The sequence below is a fragment of the Triticum aestivum genome, chromosome 4A, assembly GCF_018294505.1.
Source record: "Triticum aestivum cultivar Chinese Spring chromosome 4A, IWGSC CS RefSeq v2.1, whole genome shotgun sequence".
In the NCBI taxonomy this organism is placed as follows: Eukaryota; Viridiplantae; Streptophyta; class Magnoliopsida; order Poales; family Poaceae; genus Triticum; species Triticum aestivum.
In genome coordinates, this window is record NC_057803.1 from 214,757,901 (window position 1) to 214,779,016 (window position 21,116).

At 41.1% G+C, this 21,116-nt stretch overlaps 1 protein-coding gene across 1 annotated transcript; it reads left to right on the top strand.

Moving 5' to 3' along the window:
* Positions 1-9,348: 9,348 nt before the first annotated feature.
* On the top strand, positions 9,349-20,744 carry LOC123085857 (putative GTP diphosphokinase RSH1, chloroplastic). The gene is made up of 24 exons (XM_044507571.1): positions 9,349-9,663; positions 9,794-10,014; positions 11,164-11,346; positions 14,795-14,860; positions 14,974-15,066; positions 15,172-15,303; positions 15,417-15,518; positions 15,601-15,678; positions 15,755-15,826; positions 16,414-16,521; positions 16,608-16,705; positions 17,205-17,265; positions 17,359-17,421; positions 17,501-17,557; positions 17,642-17,743; positions 17,830-17,988; positions 18,109-18,240; positions 18,313-18,399; positions 18,470-18,541; positions 18,948-19,034; positions 19,104-19,554; positions 19,857-19,918; positions 20,106-20,174; positions 20,260-20,744. The coding sequence occupies exons 1-24, from the start codon at positions 9,636-9,638 to the stop codon at positions 20,350-20,352; spliced, it is 2,676 nt and encodes an 891-aa protein (XP_044363506.1). The 5' UTR covers positions 9,349-9,635; the 3' UTR covers positions 20,353-20,744.
* Positions 20,745-21,116: the final 372 nt, after the last annotated feature.

A 21,116-nucleotide genomic window follows, 5' to 3' on the forward strand; every position in this document is an offset into this window, starting at 1 on the left:
TTGTGTACTCATGGTTTTAATACTTGTTTCTTTTTACTTTGTGTCATGTAGTTTCGCCCTTTGTCAGAGACACCTTATGCAGCATTGCTTGCCCAAGGACATGAAGGCAACAACAGTGAAGTTGCTCAAGATCAGCATGTTTCGGACAACCCAGATTGCAATGATACTCAAGATCGTGGGGATGAAAATATCAACATTGATGATAACTAAGATGACATGGCTGCGAAACAGAATCCTACAGAAGGTAGCAATCCAAATGAAGATGGCAAAAGCACCGATGGAGATGTGTGTGGTTCACTAGATGATTGGCTTCGGAACCCAACACCATTTGGGGCAGAGCTCGAGGTGAGGTTTTTTATGTATTTATTTTTCTGTTTTTTAATTTTTTTAAATACCTTTATATCGCTTTTTTCTTTTTTCTAGTTCTATTATATGTTGCTTCCATACCGATGACAATTTTTTTCTATACATTTTGTCAGCTACCATCAAATCTGGCTGCAATCTACGACAAGCACACAAAACTTTTTTCTTCGGAGTTAAAAGGTGCTCTAATCTCTTTTGGGCAAGTGTTGCAAGCAATGCATTGCAAGCGAATGGGGCACCTACTCAAAGATGTGCACGCTGCTTCGCCAAGCTCTCAGGAAGCAGCGGATGTTAGTTTTCATGTGCCACCCCCTCGCAGCAATGATGTAGACAAGACAGATCATCATGGATGTACCAAAGAAACTTCTAGCAGGAAGGCTGCAGATGAGCCAACAACACACAAGGTGGTTGAGTCTGCTGAAGGAGCTCGAAGCAATCATGCAAGCAACAATGCTCATGAGTGTAATGGCAGCAATGTGGTTGAGAAGGGCACACGAACTAGTCCTGTTGTTATTGACCCCCTGCAGAGTGTTTTGAGAATGCAAAGGATAAAGTGGCTAGTTGTGAAGATATTGAGCATGGTCACCAACTCAGCCAGCGCAATCAATACATACATACTACTGTGGCTGGAGATTGGAGTGATGCGCCATCGATGTGTCTGTTCCAAGAGGGCACCGAGGAGTATGATTGGTGGATTAGTGTCCAAAGTCAAGATGGGAACTCCAATGCTCCACCCAATGGCAATGGAAACACTGCTACAACACCAAAGTCTTGTCCTATTTTTGATGTGACTCCTCGGGCTCCAATCTCAACAGAAGCACAAGCTCCAGTGTTTGATGTGACACCAATCTCCATGGCTCCATTCTCGAGCGGGGATGCAGGTATGCCCTACTACTAGTTTGTTTTTGAACAAATCTCTGCTCGCAACATTTTTCTAGAAAATCAATTTTTCCTTTGTTTTTGTAAGATGGACCATTGAAAACACAAGAAGAGCCAGTTGTTCTAGTTAGCAGCAGGGAACCAAGTCCGGACCTCAACAAGGAGAAGTTGAAGAGTAAGGACGAGAATAAGCTCAATAGCAAGAAAAGAGTAGGGAGTCCAATGTCAGCCGGATCAAAGTACAAGAAAATCAAGACAGATTCAAAGATGGAAGCAATGTACCAGTACTATGTCATGAAGAGGTACAAGATGAAGAAGATGAAGAGAGGGGAAATTGAGTAAGTGTCATCTTTTTACTGATTTTTGCTTCCATCATGTTGTTATCTCATATTTATTACATTTTCGCCTTTGTCAAAACGCTCCACTCTAATTTTTTGTGCTCCATCCTTCTTGTTGCAGGCCTCCTTTCATTAGGATTGGTGATTTCCACATTACCTACCCCAACTTCCAGAAGTCGTTGAAGCCACGTGCTCAGATTTGCAACGAAGTCATGTCTTTATTCATCGAAACCTTCAACATTGAACAATTGTCGTCTTCAAAGAAGCAGAAGAAATTTGCTTTCTCTGTTTTAATGAGTGTTAGTTCATCTATTGTTGCTCCGTTTTATTGCCATCAGTTTTCTAGAGTTTTATGCCCTATTTGCAGAAGTTATCCATCATTTTTTCTCATGTCTTCTCCTTATGTCCAATGTGTTGCAGCTTCAACTCTCTGTCCACCCAGAAGTTTTTGATCCGAGTGTTTGTGCAAGAGAGCTGAGGAAGGCGTGCCAAAATTTTCAGATTTCAGGTTTCGACCTAGTAAGTCTGCTCCCAACATTTTTTTACTCAATTTTTCTATGCTCCCTATAGTTTATTCCATTTTAACATATATCTTGTCTTTACTTCTTTTCTAGCTTTTCTTCACCATCGTCCGTGATGGCCACTGGATTGTCTGTGTGGTTAACCTCTTGCACAAGGAGTTCAATATGTTTGACTCTTTGGATGACGGGAAATTGGACGTTGCTGCAAGGAATCTGGCAAGTAACACTTTTTATATTTTTCTATGTGTAGTTTTCATTTGTTTATTAAAATGAAAAAAGCAGATCCCCCAATGAACACATGCTCAATTTTTTGTTGGGAGTGAATCTGAATGTGTCTCATGTTTTAGTGGTGGTAGCATTCCCCCCCCCCATCACTTTTCGTGTTTGACATAGCCACTACTTTTTTTATGCTAATGTTTCATATTTCTGCAGTTTATCAATTTCAAGAGGATTGCTACCGAAGAGTCGGATTTCACAGTGGATCTATCTTCTTTCAAAACAGACTGGCCCGTGCTTGACTACCCACAACAATCAACTCAGTAAGTCTAATCATACACCCCATCCATAAAAGTAGTGTTTTTCGATGTCCTTTTTATGTAAAACCTTAAACCTTTTTCTCAACCCAATTTTTTTTATGTATGGTGCAATGAAAACAGCTTTGATTGTGGATTGTTTTCAACAATGTACCTTGAAAATTTTGATGGCCAAATGATGAAAGATTTCAAGAAGGTAAAAATTTGATGATCTTGCTTTTTTGGTACTTTTTCATAAGTTTGCGTCTCTGATAATGTTTGGTTTATTCTTTCTCCATTTTTTCACCTTTTTAATGCAGCAAAATATGCTTGATGTGCGGAAGACCATTGCTTCGAAGCTGTTTTTCCATCCTTTGAACAAGGTCTTCCCTGCTGATGTGCATAAGGCGATCATAGCGGCTTGAAGGAAGTGACCACATCGCATTGTAGAAGGCGTTTGCAGCGGCCTTGAAGATGCAACTTTGCAATTTTGGGCAATTCATTTCGCTAGTAGTGCATCTCTGTTATCTTTGTGTGCCAAATGAGACTCCATGTAATGAAACCAGATGTTGGGCTCTTTTGGATGGCTGGAATAATTATCAGTAGTTTGTAGTAAGGAAACATATTTTTTTTGTTTCGAGATTTGATGGAAGCTATAACTATGTGGTGAATTTGTAAGCAAGTTATAATTTTTTCGCTGTTTGGTGCTCAAGTTTTACAAGTTCATGGAATGCTTTTCATTTTTTTGGGTTTTCATGTGTGTTTTTCTACCATGTGCTTCCTTATGTTGTCACAAAATCAGCCACAATGTTAAGGAATCGGAATGGCTAGAGGAAGCATGTTCATGAAACATTTTTTGTACAATTTCTTTTTTTGAAGCAACAGCTTTTTGTGATAAATGTTGCTGGAAGAAGCATTCTGGGAGATTTTGCAACTAAGCAGTGAGCGTTAGAAGCATTCTCAAAAAAATTTACTTGAAATTATTTTGAGAGAATCAACACATGTTGAGAAACTCATTTTTATTTAATAACTAAGAATTATGTAACATTATTTAAAATAGATCCTTCTCAACTCACCACAAAACACAGTAAGAATGCTTCATAATTTTTTCGCCGTCACCTTTTTTTGTAGCAGCAATATGAACTTTTTGAACATACATGGTTTTTTGAGAAGTAACATAAGTAGTAACACGAGCAATATGAGCAGCAACATGAGCAGTAATATGAACCAAAACCTCTGACAAAGTGCACATAATTTTTCAGTACTTCTACCCAATACAAATATGTGCTACTTTCGAAACTACACTTTTAAAATTGCTAATACATGAAATTCAACTACAGATGACCCTGTTGAGCATGTCCCTCGACTTTTGCCATCGCAGCTTTAAAGTGAATGCATGATTGCATTGTGTGGCCTTCCTCGGAGCAAAACTGACATTTTTTGTAAGATTAGTAGCCATCATTGCCTTGTACTCACGGAATGACTCACAGGTTTTGATAGTGTGTTCTTCTTCACTGCAAAATGAACAAGTAACTTTCCTCCTAGGTTTTGGCTTGCTCGATGACTCCATGTTGTCTTCTTTCTTGCTTTCTTTCTTGGATGCTTTTTTGCTTTCTTTCTTGGCTTCTTTCTGAAGCTTCTTCTTATGCTCCTCTTCTCGCTGCTCCAACAATGTCTTTTTTCTTTTTGCTCGTTCTGTTGGTCGACCTTGCTTCGGCACACGAGCAGGATTTTGTAGCGGTGCTGATGGTTGTGGGTTTGCTCCAGTTTCATCATTAGATTCACCTGCTCGAGGGGGTTGTTGCTGCTGCACCACATCTTTCCTTGCCATTTGCTCTTTTTTCATTGAAGCAACTATGGGCCAGAGCTGCTTCATCACATCTGTCAGTAAGTTGTAAGCTGGATCAACAGAGCATGCTTCTGCTGCCAATGCATTCATGTCTCTACACAGTGAGTTGTACTTGAGAGTGTTTGTTTCTGGTAGTCCAAACTCAAGGAACCTCCCAGATGTGTCCATGTTTGTCGTAGCTGCTTCGGACCACCTTTCCAGCATGTATCTACTTGGAATTTCTTGCACATTTAGCTGTATCATCACCCTTATGATGTGTGAGCAAAGCACACCATTCATCTCAAAGTAATGGCAGCTACATGAGTACAGCCCCTCTTCTATCATAGCATGCACATGGTACAACTTTGGATTATCATACAAGTTTGAGTAAAGCTCAAACATGATACCTTCCTGCTCAAGATTAGGCACTTGGTTGATTATATAAGATGTTGATGCTGCCACTTGCTCTTGGAACTTGCCAAAGATGCTGCGTGTGTAGAAGTTAACAGCTTGGCGCTCTATTCTGTATCGACCCCATAGGGGTGCTGTTGTCGTTTCTCTAGTGAAAGCAGCATTATCTTCACGGTCTAGCATTGTTTCTTGTAGGAGTTCATACTGCCTTACAAATGTGAAAACCGAGTTTTGTGGATGCACCAACGTTTTGAAATAAGAATTCAGCCCTTCTGATCTCCCGGTTGTGCTTATGAAAGGGAAGAAATCATTTTTGAAGTATGCAGGAGCCCATGTCTGACGGCATTCCCACATGTTTTGTAAGTGCCTATTCTCCGTGTATTCGAAGCAATGCAACATGTGTTGCCATGTTTCTTCAAATTCATCCACTGTCTCAGATTCATTGATGCATTCATAGAAAGCTTTCTCAAAAATTGAATCCCTTGTAAGCATCCTCCCAAGTTTCTCACGCGCCTTCCGCTGTACATGCCACCTGCAACATCTATGGATTGTGTGAGGGAACACATCAGAAATTGCAGTTTCCATTGCTCTGCACTGGTCGGTCATAAGGTTTGTTGGGTACTCATTGTTCATCGCAAGCAACCATTGCCGAAAGACCCACTTGAAGGTTTCAGTTTGCTCATTTGGAAGCAATGCACAGCCTAGGACAATAGTCTGAAGATGGTTGTCGATGCCTACGATCGGAGCAAAAGGCATATTATATTTGTTTGTGCAAAAGGTTGTATCGAAAAAGACACAATCCTTGTACTTGGGGTATAGTGCTCTTGTCCTTCCATCCACCCAAAACAATGCTTCTACCTCATTTGTCTCCTTATTCACTTGTGTTGCATAGAAGAACTGTGGGCTTTCAGCTTGCCGCCTCTCAAAGTATTCAATTGTCATGGCCATGTGCTGAAACGCCATGGTTTGCCGCATTTCGGACCGTGCATTTGAAACATCCCTTTTGACATAACCAAGGCGCCTCTGATCACCTCCGTGACAATCTCCAAGGATTCCCATGCAATCCGAGGTTGACAAGTTGCGTTCATGCAACGTCCTTATCATTTGGAGGTCTTCTTGTGGGATTTTTCGATGAGACCGATAAAACCTAACCTTCTCTTCCTGTTGCACCAGAGCATGTGTATGGTCGTCTGTAAAGCACGTGACGGTTCATCGGTTATCTCGGAGTCCAACTATCATGTGAGCCTTGCAATCATGACGTTGCAACCTATTCCTTTTTCTTGTGTCTGCCATGTTCATCCAAAGTCCAGGGCGTTTGCCAGTGTTGCTTGACTCTGTTGCAATACTCTCTGTAGTGCTATCAGATTCACTTTTGCTTCCATCAGTTCGTGCATGAACACACGTGAAAGTCCTACTAATTAGCTTTGTGGATCCTCTGGCCTGGCTGTTTTTTGAAGCAGATGTTCTGATTCCAAACCCATGCCCGAAAGCATATGTGTTGTAGAATTTCCTTGCATCGTCAACTGAATCAAAGGTCATGCCCACATATGGAACAAGTGGTTGCGATGATATTGCATCATCATCTGCATCATCCACATCCTGTTGGATATCACCAGCATTAATCATCCCTTCCATACTAACTCCATTTGCAGCAGAAATTCGCCCCACAACGTAGCTCTCATCATCATCACCTCCAGCACCAGCATCCTATTTTTGTTGTTGCAGAAAAAAGTTATCACAATGTAGTAAAAAAGGTAAAAAGGTATAATATGCAAGAAAGTAGTGCTTCTAGCATAAAAGATGTATTACATCCGATTTTTGTGTTCATGTTTCCATGTTTTCACCTCATGTTACTAAACAAAATGCTTTCACATCTTTTCTACTTCAATGATCACAGTGCTACAAGCAAAGTAATCAAGTTGATAAATTTTTTGTAATACAATTTAGCTTTTTCCTACCTGATGCAACATTTCTATTTAAAAAAAAATCTAGTAAAGGAACTTTTATCCAGCATGATCGCTGTTTAAAACGATGCAACATAGTCAAAATAGCACCGGTGCTATATAATTTTCACAACATACAGATAACCCCCACCCAGCATTTTTGTTTTTGCAAATATTAAACTGAATTTTGCAAGTAGCAAATTATACACAGTCATGAATTGACTTCCTCCTGCGCATTTTTATTTGGTGCATTTTCTAAACTGAAAGTGTAAGGAGCATTTTTTCAGACTACCTCCCCCAGCACATTTTGTTTGGAGCATTTCTAAACTGAAATTGGGAGGAGTTTTTTCTGTCCACACTTTAAGGAATTTTTCAGTTGGCATAAGGAGATATGCTGCAATTCATACTGCCTTTTTTCAGTTGACATAGCAGAAGTCAAAACAACCTGAATTCTTCATGCATGTGATGAGCTTGAAACTTACCGAACTTTGTGAGGAGCTTGCCCGGGAGGCTTCAACAGAGAAGACAGGAGGATCACGGAGCTCCCTTGCAGCTCCACTCCGGCGAATCGGCTCGCCGTCGAGAATCGGGGCCGATCTGGCCTTCCTGCTGCTCGATGGAGCACCGGAGCTTCGATCCATGGCGGCCGACAACATAGATCGAACTATGTGGTGAGCTGCCATGGCGCTGGAAGGTGAACAGGGGCGTTGCTCCCTCGACGGCGGCGAGGTAGAGGCATGCGGCGTCGTTTGCGGCGGTGGCAGAGTCGACGCTGCATTGGCGGCAGCTGTGGTAGAGGCGACGCGGCGTCGGCGGCGTGGATCTCCTCCTCGCCCTGGCGTCGGACGGGCGCAGAGGAGCTACAGAGAAGGTGGGGATTATGCTTCCACGAAACGGTTGCAGCAACACGGGTAACGACAACAGGAACTGGTCGGGATGGTGTACACGTGGCTTAAATCCGACGCTCGCGCATAATAAAATCCAACGGCTGTTTTGCGGGATGCTAACTGTGATATTAACAGGCGGATGACGCCTAGCAGCCGCCTTATTCTCGTCCAGTAGCTCTGTCTACAACTCTTTTGCCTCCATGGGATCCAACCAATATTTATGGGAGGAATAAGAGGGAGAGGTGAGGCGACGTACAGTTGGACTCTAACCGAGAGTCTGCGTCCTAAAGGAGAGAGACGTACATAAAAGAAGGAAGCGACGGAGACATGTGGAGGAACGCACGGCCCGGCCGATGACCAAACATAGGAAACAAGGCGTAAGATTAGTACCACCTCGGATATAGAAAATAATACGGGCGAAGTGGACGGACGACGGACAGACGAAAAACGGACGAAATTACGGTGGTAAAAAACAATAACCCCTTTATTAATAGGTATAAATATAGATAGATCTGATGTACATAGGTTCATGCATGGCATCTTTTCATAGCTTGTGACAGCTCCACACATCTCACGACTCATGCTTTCTTCTTTTAACTTTCAAATATGAATCTATTATATCTTTTGAACCAAAAGTTATTTTGTGCGTTTGCATCTTCGTATTCTTTGTGACGAGGGTTTTAAAAGAATACCACTTTTGAATACATTTTCAAACACTTCACTAGATATCAACTATTAATAGTCAACTATTAAGGTTTTTATCAAGTTTCATCAAGTTTTACCAATGTCCTTTTATAAGGTTTCAGGGTTTAGGGTGCATGCTTTAATTTTTAGTATTTTGAAATTTGTTAAACTTATCATTTGTTTTATCAAGTTTTTATAGTTTTCCTAAAAAAACATGCGAGGTGGGATGGGTGAAGCCGCCAAACACTATAAAAAAGTTGTCATGTATGGACCCCATCTAATAAAATAATTAAGGGTTAAAGCACATGCAAAAACCAATCCAGTTTCCGAATCACGAGGCAATCAGATGGCCCATAGTCCGCGTTCCTCGCCCCGTGCTGCAAATCCTTTCTCCCAAAATGCATACGAATACAAACAATTGTCACAGGGATCACCATCCCAAATATTTCGCCATACCTTTTTACCGACATATCTCTACATGTTACCCCCTCCGTTCCTAAATATAAATCTCTTTAGACATTTTAAATGGACTACAACATACGAATGTATGTAGACATATTTTAGAGTATAGATTCACTCATTTTACTTCATATGTAGTCACTTGTTGGAATCTCTAAAAAGACTTATATTTGGGAACAAAGAGAGTAGAAGAAGTCGAGACAAATAAAAATAACATATATGCACGCATAAATACCACAACACTCACGAGCTAGACGTGCACTACACGCTCTTCATCACTCTGCCCACCATCAATGTTCACGACTATAACACGCACGAAAGACAACTCTGATGAATTCCTTGCGCACAACCAGAATCACCTTTTTATGCCAAGAGGAGCGGAAAGTCGAGGCCACGAGCACTTACTAGTGGAGAGGGAAGCATTACGATCCAGTGATCCACGCCATTCCTGCCGCGAAACCAGAAAAAATCATCAAAAAACCCCAAGAACAAAATAGAAAAGAAATCATAGGGAAATTGAAAGTAGAATCTGAGACTGGCAGAGGTAAAGCTCCAGCCTCCAGCCTCCAACCCAGCCCTATTTTACTTCACCACGGCCGCGGCCATTTGTGTGGCCTCCGTCCCCTGTTATCCCTTCTTCTTCCCCGTCTCGCCTCCTCCCTCCTCCTCCTCCCCATCGGCAAACCCCCTCTCGCTCTCCACCGCTCGCCGAGTTTCGCCCAATTCGCGCCCTGCCGGAGCCCGGGTCCACGAAGAGGGCCCCCTTTCGCCGCCCGCGGCGCCGCCGATGAGACTGGCCGCCGCCGCGCCATGCAACCCCCGACGGCCGCTCTGTCTGGTAGGCCCCGACTCCTCGTTAAACCTGCAATTCGGTTAAGCCTCTCCCGTTGCCTCGCCTTAGGTTTTTGAGGGGAGAATTCTGCTTTCGGAGCCTGATTTTTTGTTTTTGTTTTGTTCCTGTCGTGCAGCGTCGTCGCTGGAGTTCGCGAGCTCGTGCAGGGCCTTGTGGAAGGGGGGCGGCGGAGCTGGGAGGCCCTACGAATGCAGCGTGCTCTCCTGCGCCTGGAACGCTCCACGCGCCCTCACCGGCGCGCTTGCCAGCACCACGCAGTGCTCCTCCTGTAGCCACGCTGAAGCCGTAGGCGGCGGGAGGCGGCGAGGTCGCCCACGGCAGAGTAACAACAACACGGTGGGTTGCTCCTACCCGTTAGAGATTCTGCTGTATAGCTATGCTGTTGATAATAATTTGGTATTTCTGCTACTTTAGGTTTTTAATAACCGAGTGACAATGGATATTAGTGTTTTATCTCATTTTGGTGGAATTAGTGAAATTACTGATCCGAAATATCAAAACCAAGGTTGATACCTCTAGCCTTTGGGTCAAGGGCCATTGTGAAGTACCTTGTCTCAAGGGAAAAAATTAAATCCCCATTTGTATGACAGGTTATTTCCTTACGTGTTCCATTATCATGTACATCCGTATAGTTTCCATCAGCAAACTCATTTAGGATCAATTGCTGCTAAATGTATTCAAAATGACTTGTGTTATGGAAATATGTGTTCTGTAATCACCTTGTCAATTTCACAACCTGTAATCTCTTGTATGCACTATGCCCTTTGGATTGTCCAACATTGGCATACAGATTGTATGTACTCATACAGGCTTAATGCCTGCCGCCCCACTGTTATTTTCTTAGCTCTCCCATCTTGTTCACAAGATAAGAGTGTCCATTCTATTGCAAGTGGACATCTTTTCAGAAATTGACACACGCCAGGGTTTCATCTATTGACTACTGAGTACTGACTTTAACATAACATATTCATGGTGTGTATATGATAACATTATGGAACTAAATTTGCTTGAAATATACTAATTAGCTTTTGTGTTGTCAGACTGAGTACTTTTGTGTATTTTAGGTGTGGAATTTTAGAAGTTTGATTGCGCATATTCTAAAGTGAGAAACAAATTGGTAGCAGACGGAGGAATTGTTATTCCTTAGAGAAATCGGGCTAATCTCTTGTTTCATTTAGACCGCAGTGAAAGAGTTAATTCAAGATAATCTGAACGAGTGGAAAGGTTCATACATCGAGATCACCCAACAACAGCAAAATCTAAGGCACATGTCTATCCAGAAGAGCATGTTCTTACTTCTTAGCTACCATAAACTATAGACAAAGTATCTAGAGACTGGCTGACATACAATGGTGCTGATACTAATACTGAAATAGTTAATTTTGCGAGTGACTTCTCATACCGATAGTTGGTCACTGTGCGCATTGGTTGCATTTGAAATATTATAATGATTCTTCCTTAATAGTTATTGCCTTTTATTTCCAGTTACTGCACATCACCTGGGCAGAAGACATCAACAAAGGAAAGTTGGGCCATGGTTCATCAGCTAGTTTTGTTTCATTGGGAAAAAAAATCAGATATTGGTCAACTCCTGTGAAATCAACATGGAAGGTTTCCTGCTATTCGTCAGGACCGTTTGACCTTGTTTCTCCAGAAACGTTGTGGGAGGTGTGCCAACAAACCAAAAAGCTCAACACTCTTTGCTCATTTTTGGTGTATATTTAGTTTGTACTAGTCATGTTCACATGCCTCTTATTCTAAAACCAGCTTAAGATTATGGTTAATTGCTTTGCTCTATCAACATTTTATTTGCTCACTAGCTTTATGACCATTTCATGATAGTATGTTAATGAATATAATGTTTGTTGTCATTTCTCTTGTTGTTTTGCAAGTATCCAAGCCTATACAACAGCAGCAACAACAAAGCCTTTAGTCCCAAACAAGTTGGGGTAGGCTAGAGCTGAAACCCATAAGATCTCGAAACCAACTCATGGCTCTGGCACGTGGATAGCTAACTTCCATGCACCCTATCCATGGCTAGTTCTTTGGTGATATTCCACTCCTTCAGATCTCTCTTTACGGACTCCTCCCATGTTAAGTTTGGTCTACCCTGACCTCTCTTGACATTATCAGCACGCTTTAACTGTCCGCCATGCATCGGAACTTTAGGAGCCTGCCCTGTGTACGCCCAAACCATTTCAGACAATGTTTGACAAGTTTCGCTTTAATCAGTGCTACCCCAACTCTATCATGTATATCATCATTCCGGACCCGATTCTTCCTTGTGGCCACACATCCGTCTTAACATGCGCATTTCCGCTACACCCAACTGTTGAACATGTCGCCTTTTAGTCGGCCAACACTTAGCGCCATACAACATTGAGGGTCGAATTGCCTTCCTATAGAACCTGCCTTTTAGCTTTTGTGGCACTCTCTTGTTATAGAGAACGCCAGAAGTTTGGCGCCACTTCATCCATTCGGCTTTGATTCGATGCTCACATCTTCATCGATATCGCCATCCTTTTGCAACATTGACCCCAAATATCGAAAGGTCTCTTTCTGAGGTACCACCTGCCCATCAAAGCTATCCTTCTCCTTGTGCCTAGTAGTACCGAAACCGAACCTCATTTACTCAGTTAGTTCTACTAAGCTTAAAACCTTTCAATTCTAAAGTTTGTCTCCATAGCTCTAACTTTCTATTAACCCTTGTTTGACTATCATTGACTAGCGCCACATCATCCTGAAAGAGCATACACCATGGGATATCTCCTTATATATCCCTTGTGACCTCATCCATCACCAAGGCAAAATGATAAGGGCTCAAAGCTGACCCTTGGTGCGGTCCTATTTTAATCGGGAAGTCATCACTCATCACTGTCGCCATCACTTGTTTGAACACTTGTCACAACATTATCATACATGTCCTTGATGAGGGTAATGTACTTTGTTGGGACTTTGTGTTTCTACAGGGCCCACCTCATGACATTCCGCGGTATCTTATTGTAGGCCTTCTCTAAGTCAATGAACACCATATGTAGGTCCTTCTTTTTCTCCTTTTATCTCCATAAGTTGTCGTACCAAGAAAATGGCTTCCATGGTTGACCTCCAAGGCATGAAACCAAACTGATTTTTGGTCACGCTTGTCATTCCTCTTAAGCGGTGCTCAATGACTCTTATCTCGTAGCTTCATTGTTTGGCTCGTCAGCTTAATTCCATGGTAATTAGTACAACTTCTCCATTGTTCTTGAAGATTGGTACTAATATACTTCGTATCCATTCTTCTGGCATCTTGTTTACTTGAAAAATGATGTTGAAAAGCTTAGTTGGCCATCCTATCGTTATGTCTCCGAGGCCTCTCCACACATGAATGGGGATACAATCAGGGCCCATCACCTTGCCTCCTTTAAAGCCTCCCTGATCTTAGACTCCTGGATTCGACGCACAAAACGCTTGCTGGTATTATCAAAGGAGTCGTCCAGCTCAGTGGTAGAGCTCTCATTCTCTCCATTGAGCAACTTGTTGAAGTACTAACACCATCTATGCTTGATCTCCTCGTCCTTCACCAGGATCTGATCTTGATGCATTTGACTTGATTGACATCCCTTGTCTTCCTCTCTCTAATCTTGGCCACCTTATAGATGTCCCTTTTGCCTTCCTTCGTGTCTAAGCGATGGTAGAGGTCCTCAAATGCCTGACTCCTTGCTTCCCCACAACTTGCTTTGCAGCCTTCTTTGCCACTTTGTACTTCTCTATGTTGTCTACACTCCTATCTAGGTGTAGGTGTAGGTGTCTGAAACAATCTTTCTTCTCCTTAATAGCCTTTTGGACATCGTTGTTCCATCACCATGTATCTTTAGCTTCTACTTCTCCTGGTCACACCAAACTCCTCGAAGCCACCTTACGAATGCAAGTTGCCATCTTCATCCACATATTGTTTGCATCACCTCCTTCCTCCCAAGGGCACTCCTTGATAACCCTCTCCTTGAAAGCCTGGGCTGCCTCCCCCTTGAGCTTCCACCACTTCATTCTAGCGACTTTGGCGCGCTTATCCCGCTGGACATGAATCCAAAAGCGGTAGTCAGCCACCACAAGCTTATGTTGAGGGACACCACTCTCTCCTGGTATCACCTTACAATCTAGGCAAGCACCCCTGTCTTCTCTTCCCGAGAGGACGAAATCAATCTGGCTTGAGTGTTGGCCACTACTAGAAGTCACTAGATAGGATTCTCTCTTTTCAAAGAGGGTGTTAGCTACGATCATGTCGTAGGCTAGAGCGAAGCTTAAGACATCTTCTCCTTCTTGATTCCTGATGCCATAGCCAAAGCGCCCATGCACCCCTTCAAAACCTGTGTTAGATGTACCTATGTGGCCATTGAGGTCTCCTATGAAGAGCTTCTCGCCAGTAAGTACACTACTAACCATGTCCTCCAGGCCTTCCCAGAACTCCCTCTTGGTGCTCTCACTGTGGCCTACCTACGAGGCATACGTGCTGGTAACATTGAGAACTAAGTCCCCGACTACCAGCTTGACCAGGATAATTTGGTCCCCTTGCCTCTTGACGTCTACCAGTCCATACTTGAGGCTCTTGTTGATCAAGATGCCTACTTCATTTCTGTTGGTAGCTGTCCCGTGTACCACAACTTGAAGCCGGTATCCTCCGCTTCCTTTGCCTTCTGTCCCCTCCATTTGTTTTCTTGGACGCATAGGATATCAATACCTCTCTTCACCGTTGTGTCAACTAGCTCCCGTAACTTAGCTGTCAGGGACCCTATGTTCCAGCTCCCTAAGCAGTCCTACTAGGCTCCGACCATATACAATAAAATCAAATAGCCTTTTGGTGCCTTACTACTGTAACACCACATGCACTTCCTTAATCTTGTCGATACATTTTACATTACAATAATGAAAAAAATAAGCGACATTTTTCTTCATATTTTTAGAAAATGTGAAAACATCCAAGGTAAACACTGACTTGGTAGCACGGTTGTTGTTATTCTTGGTTTGGCATATTTAATGTTCAAGGATCACTCCTGAAATGCAACTAATATTTGTTTTTGTTCGAGCCAAGATTGAATTTTTTAATTGCATGTTAACTATTAATGCTGTGACATAACAGAGTCTCAGACCAGCTATCTCGTACCTTCAACCTGAAGAGTTGAACTTCGTACATGACGCTTTAAAGGTAATACATTTGATATTGCTCTTCCATGTGCTTCTGAATAATATTCTAGACTGGCTGATTCCTCCGAGAATGCATCAAGAATCCGTGTCATGATAGTTTATTGTCTAATGCAGTTAGCATATGAAGCACATAATGGGCAGAAACGCCGGAGTGGGGAACCTTTCATCATTCATCCTGTTGAAGTTGCTCGTATTCTTGGGGAGCACGTGAGTAGTAGTATATCATTGAACCTGTAATGGCATATTTTTCTCAAGTATCCTAGTATGAACATAATGAAGTCAGGCTGTGCTCTACTCTATGGACATAACTAGGAACTTGACTGGGAATCAATCGCTGCTGGTTTATTGCATGACACTGTTGAAGATACTGACATGGTTACTTTCGAAACAATCCAAAATGAGTTTGGGGCAACAGTAAGTCGTATTGTTGAAGGGGAAACAAAGGTATACTTTTCATCTCACCTGTTCACATTTTCTATTGTACTACTAACTGTAGAACTTATATTATCTTGATATAGTTTCACTGCAATCATAAACCTATTTAATCACAAATACAGGTGTCTAAGCTAGGGAAACTTCAATGCAAAAATGAGGGTAGTTCAAAACAAGATGTCAAAGCTGAAGACTTAAGACAGATGTTTCTTGCAATGACAGAAGAGGTATTTATCCCATATAGAATGTTTCAGCGGCAGCATTTTGAAGTCTAGTTTCCCAATAAAATGAAATAATAATTTTCTGCAGGTTCGTGTAATCATTGTGAAACTGGCAGACAGGTTGCATAACATGCGTACTCTTACACATATGCCTCAGCACAAGCAGGTATGTTCTTATTTTCATTGGTATAAGATCTCGCTGTAACTCAGTGCCATCTTATTGTAAGCACTGCTTTTTCCAGTATGCCATCGCCATGGAGACACTGCAGGTTTTTGCACCCCTAGCAAAACTTCTCGGAATGTATCAAATAAAGGTACTTTTGATGAAATCGCCTTAAATGATAGCCATTATTGTTGTGCATGGTCCAACTAATTTCATTACGGTGATACTTCTTTTATGTTACTGATATGTTGTTTTTGAACAGTACATTCTACTTTGCTACTTTTCAATGTTTGCTTTTACCTCTGTTGAAATGTTAGATTTTGCTTATTTCACCGAAAACTTGATTATACAAATGTATTGGGGGACTCTCAGTTGACCTTCAAGTTCAGTTACAAACCCAAGCATCCAGCTCCTTGGTTTTTTTAAACCAGAACATTTGTTCCCTGTGATGGTGGCTTTGGGGGACTTCAATTGACCTACTGCCAAAGTCAAGGGGCCAAAGAAATATGTTCCCTTATCTTATATATAAAGCAGATGTTTATACATGGTATATTACAGTGTTAAAAAATGCGCCCTTATGCGTTTTTTTTTGTATGTGTCATACTCTGTAGATCCATGCAATGCGAATAATGTTTATGTTATCTCAAGGAAGCATCTTACAGTGCCATCTGATTCTTAACTCTGTGCAATCTTAGTAGTTTGGTTATTCCATTTGATGACTAACACTTAACATTGCAGTCTGAGTTAGAGTATCTGTCCTTCATGTACATGAATCCTGGTGATTTCGCTGAACTAAGGAAAAGAGTTGATGACATCTTCAAAGCCCATGAACAAGAATTGGAAGAGGTTCTCTCTTTTGATATTGCGCACTAACATGTTTTTGCATTTAGTGTTGAATTATGTTTCTTGACTTCTGCGATTTTCAATTCCAGGCAAATAAAATCCTAAAGCAAAAAATTGCTGAGGATCAATTTCTTGATCTTGTGAGTGTTGAAACAGAAGTGCGCTCAGTGTGTAAAGAACTTTACAGGTAGAACAAACATGCTACTCCATAGTAAAATGAGCGATGTCTTTAGACTTTACCTTGGTTATGATAAGTTTATTTTATTAGATGGGCATTTAGACTGCAGAGTCTCTATGTCTACTTAGTGATGCAATTTCTGTATATGATATAGATGTGCTTAGCTTATTGTTCTATATGGCCTGTTTCTTCTCAAAAAACGAATTTCGAGGGGCATACTAGTCGCCACACAATTTCTTTGTTTATTATAAAAAGGAAAAATAATTTGTTTTGCCACTGTATCGCATTATTGGCAAAACATCAGTTCACAATTTGGCACAGTTAAGGAAATTGGTTTTTGCTGCTGCATAGTCTTTTGTTCAGCTGACCTCTCATTTACATTTTACAACCGAAAAATCAAACAATGTGTAGTCTTATTAGAAGGTAATTATTACGAGGTTCCATGTTTGAAATAGGCTGTAAGATTTGTTTTGTTGGTGGATTGTTGATTGTTTGGATCATCTTGCAGCATTTATAAAACCGCTATCAAATCCAAGAGTTCATTAAACGAGGTAAATCAGGTTGCTCAGGTACGATGTTCTGAATATCTTTATAGGTGATTATTCCTGCTCAGTTTATCATCTTATGAATGTCTTAGTAAAACATGTTTTTATATTGTTCAGCTGCGGATCATCATAAAACCAAAATCCTGCAATGGTGTTGGGCCACTGTGCACCGCACAACAGGTAATGTTATATACTAAGTATTATCTTGTTTATGCAGTCAATTTATCGCTGATGCACAAGTATGTTTGATACAATTCAGATCTGCTACCATGTCCTTGGTCTTGTTCATGGCATATGGACACCCATACCTCAAGCTGTGAGTTATGCGCCCTCTGTTATTCAATGTTGTTTTGACTTACTCTGCTTCTATCATTTTTCTAAAACTCAGCTATGCCGATAGGTTAAAGATTATATTGCAACTCCAAAGCCTAATGGCTACCAAAGTCTACATACTACAGTGATACCGTTTCTTAATGAGAGTATGTTCCATTTGGAAGTTCAGGTAATGTTGCCTACTCTTAGCAATTTAAGCTAGAGAAAGTATAAGATTGATTTTAAGACACAAATTATGCTCCAACTGTATTGCAGATAAGAACAGAGGATATGGATCTGATAGCAGAAAGAGGCATTGCTGCACACTACAGTGGAAGAGGGGTGGTTTCAGGACCTGTTCATCCTGGAATATCTAGTGGAAGAAATTTAGATGGGAAAGTGATCTGTCTTAACAATACAGGCTTTGCTCTGAGGGTATATGTTTTATTACTTAGTATAATTGCAGTAGTTTGTTAAAGCTTATTGCAGTTCACATTATTTCTTTTACCTCGCTTGACTAAAAAAAATCCTCCAATTATTTGTCATCTCCCATAGATTGGTTGGCTAAATGCAATCCGTGAATGGCAAGAAGAGTTTGTTGGTAACATGAGCTCTAGGGAATTTGTGGATACTATTACCAGAGATCTTCTGGGAAGCCGTGTCTTTGTGTTTACACCTAAAGGCGAGGTAGTCACTGAACTTGGAGAGCATAGCTTTTCTTTGGGTTTGGCACTTTGCTAACTATATTTTCACTCTCAGATTAAAAACCTGCCTAAAGGGGCCACTGTGATTGATTATGCATATCTGATTCATACAGAAATCGGCAATAAAATGGTAGCAGCAAAGGTTAGTTGTGGAAACATTAGTAGTATGATTTAACAATTAATCATGAGGGTGCTCATGCTCTTTTTTTCAGGTGAATGGTAATCTAGTTTCACCAATCCATGCACTTGCGAACGCTGAAGTAGTGGAGATAATAACTTACGATGTTAGTATTTCTCACACAGATGCATGATTTATTTCTGTTATATTATTCTGACAAATTTAGTAGTGTATTCTTCGTCTTATATTTGGTTGAGATAGGCTTAGTAATGAAAAATTGCCATAATCAGAAGGCTAAGCCCCCCTTTAATCTTGTTCCCCAAATATAAATTTCATAAATTGTGGTTCTGAAATTAATTCAATTGTATAACCATCTAACTAAAAAAATTGTAGTCTCATATTCTTCACTTGTAGTTGAGCTACCAAATTGTTGAATTGCTACAGACAAATCTATACTGCAGCAATAGGATTCCATGGCAGTATGTATTGACATTGACACACATACGTTATCTCTTGAGTATCTGGGTAAACTCGACTTATACACATATTTCCCCCCTTTTGTCTTGTTGCAGAAATTGTCCAGTAAATATGCATTCCAGCGTCATCAGCAGTGGCTGCAACATGCCAAAACCCGCAGTGCTAGGCACAAAATTATGAAAGTAGGTATAATCATCATTGATTTCTTACATTATTAGATGGCTGTAGTAACTAATCGTTTGCATATTCAGTTCTTAAGGGAGCAAGCTGCTCTTTCTGCTGCTGAAATAACGGCGGATGCAGTTAATAACTTTGTCGCTGATCTTGAAGATGAAAGTGACAGTGAGCAGTTAATTCCAACCACACAAAATGAGGACTATAAATTCAATTGGCAGAAGATATTAAGTTCCAACAAGTTATCCTTTGTGAATAAAAATAGCGATGGCTTTTTACCAGTTAACAACGTTCACATGCCAAAGATTAACGGGAAGCACAACAAAACTGTCAAGGAACTAGGCATAAAAATTAATGGTTCAACAGTTCGAGGTGATAGCTCCACTGAGTTCATGCGCCCTGGCGTCCCGGCCTATAAGGAAGTTTTTGCTAGTTTGGATAATTGGAAATGCGGTAAAATTTCCTCTTGGCACAATACAGAAGGCAACTCTATCCAATGGCTTTGCATAGTGTGTGTTGATCGAAAAGGTAATACCCCTTTACCATCAAACTTTTTTACTAAACTGAAAATGCATTACTAGTGTCTACAATGTACCTTCAGAGAGTAATGCCAAGTTTCACTGCAACTATGTTCATCTCCATTTCGTGCCCATGCCTAACTGTTTGTTTATGCTCCTGAAACAGACGCTTCCTTGAATGGATACATTAATTAGTTGAAGCATCAATTAACTTGCAGCATCTATTTTTGGCAATTTATTATGGATCTATGTTATTGAGCTTTCATTGCAAACATTAGTAAAACCATGTCAATTAATTTTTGGGATGCACAGGGATGATGGCTGAAGTCACTTCGGCTTTGACAGCTTGTGGAATCACCATATGTTCTTGTGTGGTAGGTGGACTGAATTTCCCTCAATAATTTTAGATAGTTCTTTCTGTGTGCAAATTAGGTATCAAGTACAACACGCCATTTTCTTAATTTATTAGTTTTAACTAATCCCTTGGTCCTTGTAATTGCATTTGGCAATCATCTCCATATCTACTGTTTTGTGTTTGACCATCTAAGTTGCAATTTTCAGGCAGAGAGAGATAACAGAAGAGGAATGGGTGTGCTGCTTTTCCATTTTGAGGGAACTGATGAGAATGTGGTACACTCCCTTGGCCGACCTGTATATATTAGTGTTTCTTTACAAGTGTGTATATTCAAACCTAAGTTTGACGGCATAATTGCAGGTGAGCGCATGCTCCAGTGTTGAGATGATTCTTGGTGTTCTTGGTTGGTCTGCTGGGTGTAGTTATAATCCGCTTGGTGTTCTTGAGTGCTAGTGTAGTCGTGATGCACAGTTGACCTTCATCTCCACTGAAGCTGAGACAATTTTGGAAGCACCAATGGATGAAATGTTTTGGGAGCAGTCAGGTCTCAGTTCCCTTTACTTTGTCAAAGCAGGCAGAGTGAAGGCAGATGAAACTAGAACCAGATGTTACCACGCTTCATTTGGAAGCGAGAGTGTACATAGCTGAGCGAGTAGTATACTGTTAGTGCAGGGATTGGCTGGGTTTATACAGAAAAAGGCCTCCGTGAATGACCAAATAAAGGCTGGTTTCTTCTCTCTTTTTTACCCTTCTGAGGGTTGCATATACTAGTTGTGTAATTGAATGTGCAGCTACAGTTTTTACCTGGAATCTCAGTGTCCCAAAATGTTGACCCTATTTGGATACTCGGTGTCATGAATCTCCTTTCTTACCCTATGGTATTGATTCTCTAAGAGGATAACCAGGTCGCATAAGTGCACTCCTGAAGAATTCTTATTTTTTAGCCGATAGGATGGTACTCCATCCCAAAATAAGTGTCTTAATTTTTATAACTTTAATACAAAGTTATACTCCCTCCGTTTTAAAATAGGGAAATACTTACCGTCAACTGATAGATAACTGGGACTTCTTCCGCCACCTCATTTGCGTGACTTGTGTCCAGTGGAGATCCATCATTGCTGTCACTATCCCAATAGAGACGGTGAATTTTTCCTCCACGAGTCTTCTCCCTAGAAATCTCCATTGCTTTCTCGTCAACACCAATCGCTGCATGATAG